This window comes from Planococcus citri, chromosome 1 (assembly GCF_950023065.1).
Source record: "Planococcus citri chromosome 1, ihPlaCitr1.1, whole genome shotgun sequence".
Taxonomy (NCBI): Eukaryota; Metazoa; Arthropoda; class Insecta; order Hemiptera; family Pseudococcidae; genus Planococcus; species Planococcus citri.
Window position 1 is genome coordinate 25,479,389 of NC_088677.1, and position 13,008 is coordinate 25,492,396.

Here is a 13,008-nt window from a genome sequence, read left to right on the forward strand (position 1 = left end):
ACAATTTGATGACTCACATCGCTTTTATGATACCTTGAAGTTGTTTTCTTCCTCCCTCCCCTTACTGGACGAAAATTTTTTGAACACCCTTTCTTGTATAAAATAACGACGACGAAGTACTCGTATTAAAAATACGAAAACATACAGTACAAACTTGCCATTGTGTATTGAAAAAATTCACATCGTATATTTTAAAAACACAGAAAAATCTCCTACAGTTACAATTAACTCTAAGAAAAAAAAAACTCAAAATCATCACTCAAAAAATTCTCTCTTCCCTTCCCTCACTCAGAAACCCCTCTCGTGCATACTCATCAAAGAGCCGGTGTAGTTTTCGAAGCAGCGGTGGCTGTCGTAGTAGGAACAGTTTCGGCATCCGGTTCGGTAGAGTAATCATCCGGAGGTAAATCGTAATCGTTGCTACCAGACGGGAACAGGCTGGATACGAAGCTAAAAACATTGATTAGCATTTGTGGAACTTGAGAAAATATACCGTTTCCGGTGAATAAATCGATAATATTGAACCCTCTTACATCATTGGATGATCGAAAAGTTTCCGCAGCTTGCGATTGAACGGATCGTTTTTTACGTAACACCAGGGTTAGATCTTGGACACTGGCGACGAAAGGATTCGCTAATTTATTCCTTTGAAATGCGGGTTTCGGCTCCACTGTTACATTATTGACGAAAAAGCTCCAACTAAGGTCTCCCGTTGGCATAAAACCCCATGTGGCAAATGGTGCACTGAGATTCCACGCAGTAGGCGGGAATTTATTGGTGAATAGTGATTTCCAAGTGATATTTTGCTCCGGTAATTGATACCAACGTACTCGAATTAGCTCCCTGCCGTATCCATCGTGGTAATCGAATCCGCCCCCTTTGTAGCTGTCGTTTTTGAATGACACTCTGACTCTGGATTCCCAAATACCGTCCAGCGAGTCTTTCCACGACCACGAACACATCATTAGATCGCCGGTAAAAGTCGTGTTTTTAAAAATCACATTCGATTCGTCGCCCGAAGCTCGCTGTAAAGTCCATGCCTCGTCCGAATACACGCAACCCACCGAAATGAACCAACAAAACACTACGAAATTAATCATAACGAGATGAACGAGCCGAATATAGGTACTTTTTACCTATCGTCAAATTTATACTAAATTCGCCAGAGGTATAGGTATCAATATTCAACACGATCTCGTACGCGCGTTAATTGACAGATGACTGAATACAAACGAAATACGCGTATGTTATTATGGCCATTTCGTTGCCTAAAATTACCCCGCGAGATGCGACCAGATACATCAATCTGACCGTGACAGATTTATCGTATGCGTGCATCAGTTTACCCAGCTTCAATTCGTAGGTATGTACCAGAGGTATCGTAAAAATCAAGGTCGGATCGGCGTCGCTTATCGTGATTTTATACTCGCGTTGGCGAAATTACAGGTGTACATTTGGTGTAAATTTATGAACTCCATTTACCTATCTATTGTCACCGAATACATCTACAATACGTACACGTAGGTACATATGGGTTTTAAATTATGTTTACAAAAATATCGCTCAAATAGGTTTATTTCCTCTACAGTAAATGGGTTTTAATCGGGTTGTTTACGTGAAGTCTTCGGCTGGATGAGAAATTCAATATTCGATAGGAGCAAAAATGAACCATTCATTTTTACGTTGGTATTACGTAGATATATTTGGAGTGTGGAGAAGAGACAATTCATTTTATACGAGTTAGTATTCAAGATTCGAAGTGTGATAAGGATGACGATACAGAATTAAGGTTAATGGTGTAAGTTGCCAGGAAAACTGTCGCGTGGAAGTAATAAGGAAGATGTTGTCATAGAGGAATAATTCTCCGAAGAAGGGGAACAACGTAGGTACTATAGACGTGTTAGAACAATGATGTTTTGATATGCAAATGTGAAACTTATCGAAAATACAAATCTGCAATAAATACACGAATGTGATGACAGATTAGAAAATTATGATGCCAAAGTACCTACTTCCTTCCTTATTTTTTGTTGTTTTTTTGTTGTTTTTTTTTTTAAGAGCCAATCAACGAGTGTTTATGAGGTATTGTAATAAGCTGCGATGACCGTGCAATTGAAAAAGACACCGTTTTGTGGTTTAAAATTCAATGAGAGGAAAGGAGGATAAATTACACATACGAATACGAATTCGAATAATTCGATAATTGATTTTAATAGAATCTAAACGTCAATTTTGATAGCAGATCAAAAATACCTATTTTTAAAATATGTGTACAATTTTCGTAAAATTAATTTAAAACGTTGAAGAAAATGATCCGAGCAACGTAAAAGTTGTTGAAAAAAGCACAAAAATGTGATAAAAACTGTTACAATTGCTTCAAATAAGTATATGGCAAAACAGATTCTAAACTATAAAATTAATTTTAAAAACCTTGAAATTTCCCAAAACAGTTTAATTTAAGGCGTGGACGCACAGGATTTTCTTGTTTAAGAGATTGAGTTCAGAAAGCTCAAGTTTGACGCCGAACACTGCTGTAAAGCAGGACTATTTTATACTCTTGGATGAGTTTTCTTTGATTTTTCTTGGAAAATTGAAGAGTGGATTCGGAAAAAAAAATGTGTAGGAATCTCAAACGACTGTGGGGAAATTTTGGGTCTCCAACTATTACCATCACTTTTCTACAGGGGGTTCAAATTTCAAAATTTATATTCAAAATTTAAAAAAAAAATTTTTGATGATAATTTACATATGAAGAGTGATATTCCAAAACTCGCTTTGTCCATTTTTATCAAAGTTGGGTTTTCAGTGGTACCTGGTAGATGAAGTATTAACTCACATTCCTACATCATCACCTACCAAAATGAGGTTTTAAACTCACCTAAATAGCCAATTCACTAAAAATGTTTTAAAAAATAATGTTCTAAAACGCGCTTTGTCCATTTTTATTGAAATTTTTTTCAGCAGTATTTAGTGGATGAAATGTATACCTACACTCCTACATCATAAATCCACCCAAATAAAGTGCTAAACTCACCTAAAAAGCCAATTTACCCGTTTATAGGGAAACTGTTTTTCCTCTCTCATGAAAAGTTGTGAAAATGGACAAAGCGAGTTTTGGAATATCACTCTTCATATATATCCACTTACAATTAGCAGTATAAAAACCGCTTTGAATTTTTTTCACGATTCGACGAGTTTTCATGACTTACAAAAATGATAAGATTTTGAACCTACTCCAAACTTGAATAAAATCAACTGAAAAAAGTGGAAAATGCCAAAAAAGTGGTTTTTTACTTCCAAGAGAACATATTACCTATACTTAATCAATGATGACCAAAACAATTACAAAAAATCCCACTTCTTTATCAAAATTGCAAAAAAACATTTTTTGTCAAAATTGAAGTGTACTTTTATTTTGCCATCTCGAAAGGACTTGTTTTTTCTTGCCATAATTTATCCTATTTTTTAAATTAAAATTGCTAGAAAGACTCGTTTTTGTTTTGTTTTTTAGTGTGCGTAGCACACTATTGGTTTCGCTTTGAGAAATGAAATTTTATTGGAACTGAATGTTCTCTTAAGCTATCCAACCGTTTTTTGTACCTATTGGACACCATTTGAGAATCATTAAGGCGGAGGGAATAGATTAATTTTCATTCAATTCGGATGGGTAATTGCTGAGTAATTGCAATTTTAGTTCATTATTTTAATGCATTAAATCCTAAAAAAGGGAAAAGGGGACTTGTAGAACACCTGCCGCTCATTGTACCCTGCTATACCCCCAGTCTATTCCATCACCAGCTGTGTTTCATTGTACCCTGTTACACCCCCAGTCTGTTAGCTGTAAATTCCAAGTGGGCGTGGTTTGGTGGGGCGTTTACCAAACAAATATATTATTTTAATGCCCTAACCCTCGTAGCAAAGTTGTGGCTGAGTGGTTAGGGCATGTAGGTAGGAATAGGAAATTTAGGGACCCAGGTTCGAATCCCCGTGAGGTAAGTAGGTAGGTGACGGATTTTTCGTAGGAAAATTGGATAGGTAAATGCTTTGGAGTTACTATGTAGTACATGGTAATGGGGCAAAAATAATGCTGAAACTGAGTTATGAAGTATGATATCATTTGCTAACTAAAAATTCATTTCATTAATTTTTTGTCTACCTATAACCATAAGTATAAAGTAAGAATTACTTGACATGAATAATTTTCAACTTTTTACTTATAATTTAAAAATTACTTCAAAATGAGAAATTAAACTAATTTTTGTACAATTGAAACATGTAATTTTTATTATCATGATTTAGTAAAAATTATTAAAACAAAATGATTTTTACTATTGGTACCTATAGCAAAATTTATTAAAATGATAAGTTTTACTATACGATTACAGTAAAAATTATTTAATGGGATCTGGTACTTAATTGTGAGACTGTGAGTATTTAGTTAAATTTTTTTGTAAAAATTACCCATATTTTTTTCGTGTAATAGGCAATGCAAATTCTTAACATAGGTATTTTATAAGATTTAATTCTTAATTTAGAATAAAAAGCAAGTTCTGAAAATTGGTTTGAAAATTTATAAATTTGAAGACAATGGAAATTCTAAAAAAAAATAATATGAAAATTTGTATTTAGAGACGCTGAGAATTCCAAAAATTGATTAAAAGTTCTGTAAGTTGCAGATAATGTGAACTTGAAAATTATATGAAATAAGTAGGTATTGTAATATTTATGAAGAAGATGAGAATTCTGAAAAATTGGAGGCAATGTGAATTCCAAAAATTGAGTAAACGTTTTACAATTTGTGGACAATATGAACTTGAAAATTGAATTTGAAATTTTTTAATTTAAAGACAATAAGAATTCTGAAAAATTATTCAAAATTTGACTATTTAGAGGCAATGTGAATTCTAAAAATTGATTGCAAATTTCCTAACTCAGCAGCAATGCAAAATTCTGAAAATTTATTGAAAACTTTATGAAATTGTAGCGATGGGGAATTCGGGAAATCGATTTGAAATTTTGTAAATTTTAAAACAATGCAAACTATGAAAAACAACTAGAAATTTCTTAATTTAGAAGCAATACAAGCTTATAAATTATTCTGAAATACCTATTGTAATTTGGAAAATATGAAAACACTGAAAAACAATTATTATTTTGAAGCAGTGAGAGTTTCAAAAATTCTCATCACTGTGACATGGTTGATTCACTTATGCACTACCTAGATGTAATAACGGTTATAGCTGTAGAAAAGGCAGCTAGCTACGCACACTTTGCAGCTAAGCTTTGCTTAGCTGTCTAGTTTTTTTTTATTGTCGGAATTGCGTAGGAATAAAATTTGCAAGAAATTCTTACAATAGGAAGTCAAGTTTTGGGGGGGGGAGTGAATTCATTCATGAGGATGGTTTTTTTGGAAAATCTTTTTTTTTTCAATTTTCAAAATTTGAACCCCCAATAGAAAAGTTATAGCAAAAGTTGAAGACCAAACATTTCCCCCACAACTTTTTTCGAATCTTCGATCAACCCCCCCTCCCCCAGTCAAAGACGGTCCGCCATATTCTCTTCTCTCAAGAAAAATCATGAAACTAAAAATCCCCTATGGGAGCACTGCCTCCAGCTGGCGCAAAACTATTCCTTTCCTCTAGAAAAAAAAAACCTCCAAACAGAAACTCTTTTCTCTTCCCTAGAAAAATCTTAAAATATGAAATCTTTCAAGGAATCACATGCCTCCTGGCGCACAACTCTACTAGTAGTATTATCATTTTTAAAAAAATGTTGCAGCTCAAAATTCTATATGAAGGGATTGTCTTTTGACGCAGAAATGTTTTCACTTCCTTGTAAAAATTCTTAAACACAAAATCATCTATGAGAGGTGAGGGACATTGCCTCCTGACTCCTGGTCCAGAACTTTTCTCTTTCCCTAAGCAAAATCTTGAAACTCTGAATCATCTGCTGGAGAACTGCCTCCTGGCGCAAAAATCTTCTCTCTCTCTCTTTCTTTCGTGAAAATCTCGAGACTCGAATCACGTATTGGAGCGTTTGCCTCCTAGCGAAAAACTCTTATACGTCCATAAGAAAAAATTTACCACTCAAAATTCTGGATGAATGCATTTTTTCTGAGTGTAGAACAATACCTTTTCTGTCTTCCTTGAGAAAATCCTGAAACTCAAAATCATCTGTGGGAGGTTTTGAAGATTGCCTTCTGGTGCAAAATTCTTCTCATTCTCCATAAAAAAAAATTTAAAAAATGTTGAAACGTAAAATTACCTATGGAGGAGTTGCCTCTAGGTAGGGGGTATGCTGATCGGCCATTTTCTTCCTGACTCGTATTTTTTATAACTCGAATCTTTTTTTGTAAAAAATGAAAAAATATGGCCAATTTCGCAAAAATCTTGTAATTTTATGCGGTAGAATCTGAGGCATTGAAACAATAAAATATTTTTGTTTTCACATTTTTTTTTTTAATATCTTAGGTTTCACATCAAGACAGTTCAAGATTTTTGCAAAATTGGCCATATTTTTTCATTTTTAAAAAAAAAGAACTCTTGTAAAATTATTGTAAATGTCATACTTTTCGTGGTATAAAAAATACGCTTAAGAAAGAAAATGGAGGACAAGCATACCCCAAGGTACAGAGCTCAATAATGTAGAAACTTGAAAATTACTCATAAGAGCATTGCCCCCTAGCACTAAGCTGATCCCTCTCCTCTGGAAAGATCCCGAAATTCAAAAATCATGTTTAGAAGTGCTGCCTCCTGACGCAGAAATCTTTTCTATTCATGAGAAAAATCTTTCAACACAAAATCCTACAGAAACTTGAAAATCACACATAAGAGCATTGCTCCTTGGCACTAAGCTGATCCCTCTCCTCTAGAAAAATCTTGAAATTCAAAATCATCTTTAGAAGTGTTGCTTCCTGGCGCAGAAATCTTTTCACTCACTAAGGAAAATCTTTCAACACAAAATCCTATATGAAGGATTCGTGCCCTGGCGCTGATTTTCTTCTCTCTTTCTGGGAAAATCTTGAAATTCAACATCATCTATGCGAGGTGGGAGCATCATTTTCCCTCAAGAAAAATCACGAACCTCAAAATTATCTACAAGAATGTTTCCTCCTGGCGCAGAACTCTCTCTCATATCTTCTAAACAGAAATCTAGAAACTCGAAATCATGTACGAGAGCATTGTCTCCTGACGCAAAACTTTTCTCTTTCCATGCAATTTTTCCAACACACTATCATCGGAGGAAGTGTGTTGCTTCTTGGCACAAAACTCTTCCCCACCCCCAAAAAAAGTCTTGAAACTCAAAATCATCTATGGAAGCATTGCTTACTGGCACGGATTTCTTCTCTCTTCCTAACAAAAATCTTAGATACAACTCAAAATTACATTTAAAAGCATCGGCTCTTGACGCAGAACCTTTCTCTTCCTCTAAAAAAATTCTGTAAGTCGTATCTAGGTACCTCGAAATCATCCAAGTGGAAAATGTTGCCTTTGGGTACAAAACTTTTCTCCCTTTCTAGTTCTGAGGCAAAATATTAAAACTCGAGGTCCCTCATGAAAGCGTTCCTCCTGGCGCAGAACTCTTCCTTCTCATTTGGAAAAAATCTTGAAACTCAAAATCCTCCACGTGAGCACTGCCTCCTGGCGTCTTGGCGCAAAACTCTTTTCTCTTCTTAGGAAAAATCTTGAAAATTAAAATTCTGTATAAAAGCACTACCTCTGTGCCCCTAAAGATTTTTTTTCATAAAAAATATTTACTGTCAAAAACTTTCATGCGAACATTTCCTCCTGGCGCAGAACTCTCCTCTTACTCTTGGAAAAATTCCAAAACACAAAACCCTCTATAGCTGCGCTTACTTCAGACGCAGATGTTTCTTTTCTTCTCAGAGGAAATTTAGAAACCCAAAATGCTCAATAAGAGCATTGCCTCCTGGCGCAGAACTCTTCCATCTCTCCATCTCTCGGAATCTTCGATTTTTGCTCCAACTGCGAAAATGAAAATACTTCTCATCCAAGGCACATAATTTGAATCGTTCTATCGACAGTTTGCTGATTGTAGTAGAAAATTATCTGCTCCATGTACTCCATAAAAATAATTCCAACTTCCCCCAAAAAATTTACTCTCAATTCATTACTGCTTTCAAATTGGACAAAATGCGCGCAAAATACACCATAATGGAAACGTCATCGCGACCATTATTGTACAAAATACATCTACTATCGGTAAAGAGCGTGAACCTGATGAAAACTCTCTCTTTCTTTTGGAAAATTCAAAAGTCGAACTGAAAAAATATTGTTTATTTTCACCCCACTTTGCTGTAGTACGTGTTTTTTACCCTACTGAGGAATGTTCGACGTAATTGTTATGTGCTTTGGAAAAAGGGGTGACTGAAAGGTTTTTCAGTTTTTGTGTAAGTTTACAGCAACTGCTCTTCCCTCTTCTCGTGTTTCCGATCGTCGTCGATTTAATACAACCGAGCTCGGGGGGGTATACTCGTACTTGTACAAGCAGACTGGGAGTTTGAAGTTATTTTAAAAATCGACTTCGCGGCGTGTACCTACTCGTATTTTTTGCGGCTGCGAATATTGCTTTCTTCACTCGCGGAGTCGGAGCTGACGCGTTATAAAAAATCATTAAACATTTTCTTTCGCATTTATCATTGAGTTCGTTCTGTCTAACAAGTTAAAAAGCCTGTAAATCTTAAAACTTTATCGCGAACTTTTTAAAAAGTACCAAGTTTCGGAGATTTTTTCCATCTTATTTTTTTTTTTGCTTTCTTTTCTTATCTAGCCATAAATTCAATATTTTGAGTCCCTTAAATGCGTAATCCGAAGAAAAATGTAAGCTCGAAATGAAAATGGCGTGTATATCTGGCGTACTATAGAAAGAAGAAGAGCATTTCGCAGAAGAAGACCCTGAAAAGAATTAAGTCCTCGCTATAGCGACTATAATTAACGGTCTGAGTATACTCGGGGGTGTCTCTGCACCTCGGCAAATTGTCGACGTTGAAATTACTTCTCTTCGCGGATTTAAAACCTTGTATTGTTTAGTTTTGTGCGATCGCAGTACTATACTTATTTGTAAGTTTCTCTCATTTCAAATGTGACACCGTCGGTTAATACGATTTGCAAACTTTTACCAACTTTGACAGCTCGATTAACACTTCCAAGTACACCGTAATGAACGCGAATAAAAAAACCAATTTTACAAAATTTACTCGTCGTAATTTTCGAACCGACGACGAATTTAGAAAAAAAAAATTTTCAATTAAAACTTTGTTAACGCGGAGAGAAAAAAATGAGAATTTACATAGTTCTTAGAGTATACATGAGACCCAGTTTCACGTTACAACTAATGAAATTTATTGGCGATAACCTTCGACGGTTTCAAAAACAGAATTTTCTTTTCATCTCAGCTTTATATAGTTGGAAAACCTTGCTGGGAAATTGATTTTCGAAGAAAAAAAATTCTTCGAAAAAGGCTTCGTAAGATATACGAGTAAGTTGTTCGTACGAGTCGAAGAACCATCAACAGCATGCCAAAGGAAAAGACACGGTCTTCAGCTCTAATCTATTACTTATTCATCGTACAATTTCCGTATTATCCCTTTAAATTGTATTTTTTTTCTCGTTCGAGTTCCATTTCCCATTTGTACGATCATTTCAAAAGCGAGGACTATAGTCACATGGTGACAAATATCTACACAATACATATTGATTAACTGAAACAGAACCGATATAGATAGCTTTTGCATGGGATGGAATTTTCCATACATATAAATTAACGAAGTTGTGAACAAAAAAAAAAAAAAAAAATCAATTTATTCGTCGTCATCGTCGTCGTCGGCGTCGAATCCAAGAATATTTTTTATGCTGCGAATTCTCTATTCTATATGGTGGTATCGAGAAAAGAAAAAATAAAACCATCAAAATGATATTTTTTCAGGGGAAAAATAGTGAAATTGGAAAAAAAACATACGCCATTTCGTATACTATACATATACAGCGTACCACAACCAGATAATGTATATTTGTAGAGTAATATTTTCTAACATCGATATACTTTTGATAAATAGTCTAAAAGAAAAGAAGGCGAAATTAAATTACGTTTTATCCCTTTGGGCGAAAAAAAGAAGAATATTCACATGCGTTTTTCTACACTCGTATAACCTCTCTTTTGTGCAGAGAAGGCGGTGAAACAACATTCATTCATGTATAATGTATATCATAGGTAATGCTTAATGCATTATTTCTTTCTTCGGTGGAAATTCCTTTTGGTTATGTCGTTAGGACGAGACTTACAGCCAAGAACCGATATATATAAGGGGGTTAAACAGCCACGTTACACATAAATAACCTAGCCTTATAAAGTATCCAATGTAACAAACACTCATCCTTCTTCCCGATCCAGTATTTGGACGATGCGCATCCTACACATAAGAATAAGTATAACGTTGTTCGAAAAACATTTTTTACCCATAGGTATAATTTGTTTTTGAATTTTTCAAAACAATTTTTCTGCATTGGGTAAAAATGGTGCAATTTTCTTAGGGAACATTTCTAGGGATATCTAATATACCTACCTACTTAGTTAGGTTCCCTGAAACTAGAAAAGTTAAAATATTCCACCTGTTTTATCAGTTTTTTGTCATGACTCTTTTTCTATTTCGTTGTTTTGATTTTTTTCAATTTTGGGGGAGTCAATACATCAGGAAAGCGAGAAACGATTGCTTGAAAGCCTGGGAAGATTTTTTTTTCTAAAAGGGGCTTATTCAAATGAGCTCTTCTGCGGAAATTGTAAATTTAGGATCAAAAATTATTTAATTCATTTTTTCATTTTCTTTTTTCAACTTTGGAGCCTTCTAGCATCATTTTTTGGACTTGAGAGAAAATCAAAAAAAGAGAATTATGTTTTTAGAATTTATTTATTTTGCTTCAAATCACAAAAGAACCCCTCGTTTACTCTGTGGCTAGTTTTGTTCATTATTTTACCAGACCATGAGATTAACAAGATTATTCAAAGCACATTGAGCCACTCAAATGAAAAGGCATTCTTCGTTTGCTTGGTAACTCACGCCATATCAAACCAGAATCCGATCTCTCAAGGACTACCTTTTTAGCCGTATTTCAACGCTTCTGAAATCGCCAAGGTACACCTCCGATCATGCACTCCGATAACGCGACAAATTTCATTGGTGCTAAAAACGATCTCGAGAAGAATAACCCCAAACTCACCATTGAATGGAAATTCATTTCCCCTAGACCCATACAACAATTGTCGACGTTGACATTTACATCAACTATATTTTTTTCCAACATGATGATGGAAAAGTGACCAATAAGTTATTTAATAGGAATCTTCTGTCCATAAAGAAGCCAGGCCAATGAAAATTTTCGAAATTTTCTCATTATTTCTGATACCTCGACATGCGATGTCGACATGTTGATGTAAAATTCGATACTCAAAATTTACATCCACAACTATGTCGACCAATTTTTCAGAATTAAAATTTCTGTATCAGTGTTTAAAAGCTCTGTAAACATTTGAAAAGATGATCTTTGTTTGAAATGAGAAAAATTTTTTAATGGCCTTGATAAAATTATTCACTTTTCCATAGTTTGGAGTTGTCAACGTTTTGTCAATGTGAAAGTCGATTGTCCACAAATACATCAACACTAACATCGACCAAATTTTCAAAGATTTCTCAAATTTGAAAAATTAAGTTGATATTGTGGATGTATTTGTTGATGTCGAATTTCACATCAACATTAACATCGACATGTCGTCGACAGGAAAATGTATTAGTTTAGTACTCTTAGATAACCTATTGCACCTTTCAGTATAAAGAGTTTAATGTTCAACTATACTGAATATGGGCTTTCTGTCCATACTTCTCGGAGGTGGCCTCTGCGTTGATGCTGCTTTCACTCTCAGCATGAGCAATGGCCACCTAAGTGTGTAAGAGAAAATGATTTTTGGAAAAAAATTTCAATTTTGAAACTAAAATTTAACAATCTTGCGTAGCTGGAGGTCGATGTAAATTTTGATGCCAATGTCGATCCATCCACATCCGTCACATTTGGACTCCACATGTCGATGTAAATTTCGACCCTGTGTCGAGCCAATTGTCGACATAATTGCGATCAACATTGGTCGACAATTACATCAACAATTGGCTCGACACAGAGTCGAAATTCACATCAACATGTGGCATCCAAAAGTGACAGATGTGGATGGGTCGACATTCACATCGAAATTAGCATGGTCATTGTTGTATGGAAGCTGCTGTCAAAGCTGGAAAGAAACATCTGCTAGCTGCAACGAAAGGAGCTCTTCAAACTGAAGAAGAATTTGAAACAGTTCTCACCACTGAGGCCATCCTCAACTCTCGACCTTTATACGCCTCTTGCAACTTGACTAATTTGGACATAATCAATGTCCTTGCCCCATCTCATTTTCTGATTGGATCAAGCTTGCTTGAGAAAGACAATCCTAGCCCTTTCGACATTTCCTTGGTCCTTGGAGCCAAAGTTGATTATTGATGAGCGAGTTGATTGTTACACCACGAGTGACCAAATCAGCTGGATTTTCTTTCATGTTTATGTAACTCCATTGAGTGTATGGTATGATCGAGTTTATGTGTTTGATACGATTCTGTACAAAGGTATTGAATCTAGATGCTGGACCTTTCAGACAAGAGAGCGCAACCTCCAAAAAATGATCATCATGATTTTACATCAAGCTATGCAATTTTTTAATTCTTTATCTGAAAACTAGATTTCTCTCAGTGAAGCTGTCCTATGGGTCATCATCTTCCTGATCTGGTGAATAAATTGTGTCAAAATGGTCTCTGAGTGACCAAAAAGTTTCTGTGGTTTGAAAAAATTAAATTCATGCTGAAGTAAAATTTCAGCGGTGAAAAAGACTACCTTAGGTAGTTTAGTAAGACAAAAAATGTAGGGGGTTTCATTTAAGACACCACAGAAAAAAATCATCCAATCGAGTTGA

At 35.0% G+C, this 13,008-nt stretch overlaps 2 protein-coding genes across 4 annotated transcripts in view; one reads left to right on the plus strand and one right to left on the minus strand.

Annotated features, from left to right (window-relative positions):
• LOC135850029 (uncharacterized) overlaps window positions 1-13,008 on the plus strand; it is a 224,180-nt gene that overhangs the window by 80,218 nt on the left and 130,954 nt on the right. The window lies entirely within an intron of this gene.
• LOC135842174 (uncharacterized) lies at window positions 143-1,288 on the minus strand. Its single transcript, XM_065359564.1, has one exon. The coding sequence runs from the start codon at window positions 1,098-1,100 to the stop codon at window positions 315-317; it is 786 nt and encodes a 261-aa protein (XP_065215636.1). The 5' UTR covers window positions 1,101-1,288; the 3' UTR covers window positions 143-314.

Bases quoted from the DNA above. Each gene is read 5' to 3' on its own strand.
- LOC135842174 (XM_065359564.1), bottom strand. From the start codon at position 1,100: ATGATTAATTTCGTAGTGTTTTGTTGGTTCATTTCGGTGGGTTGCGTG.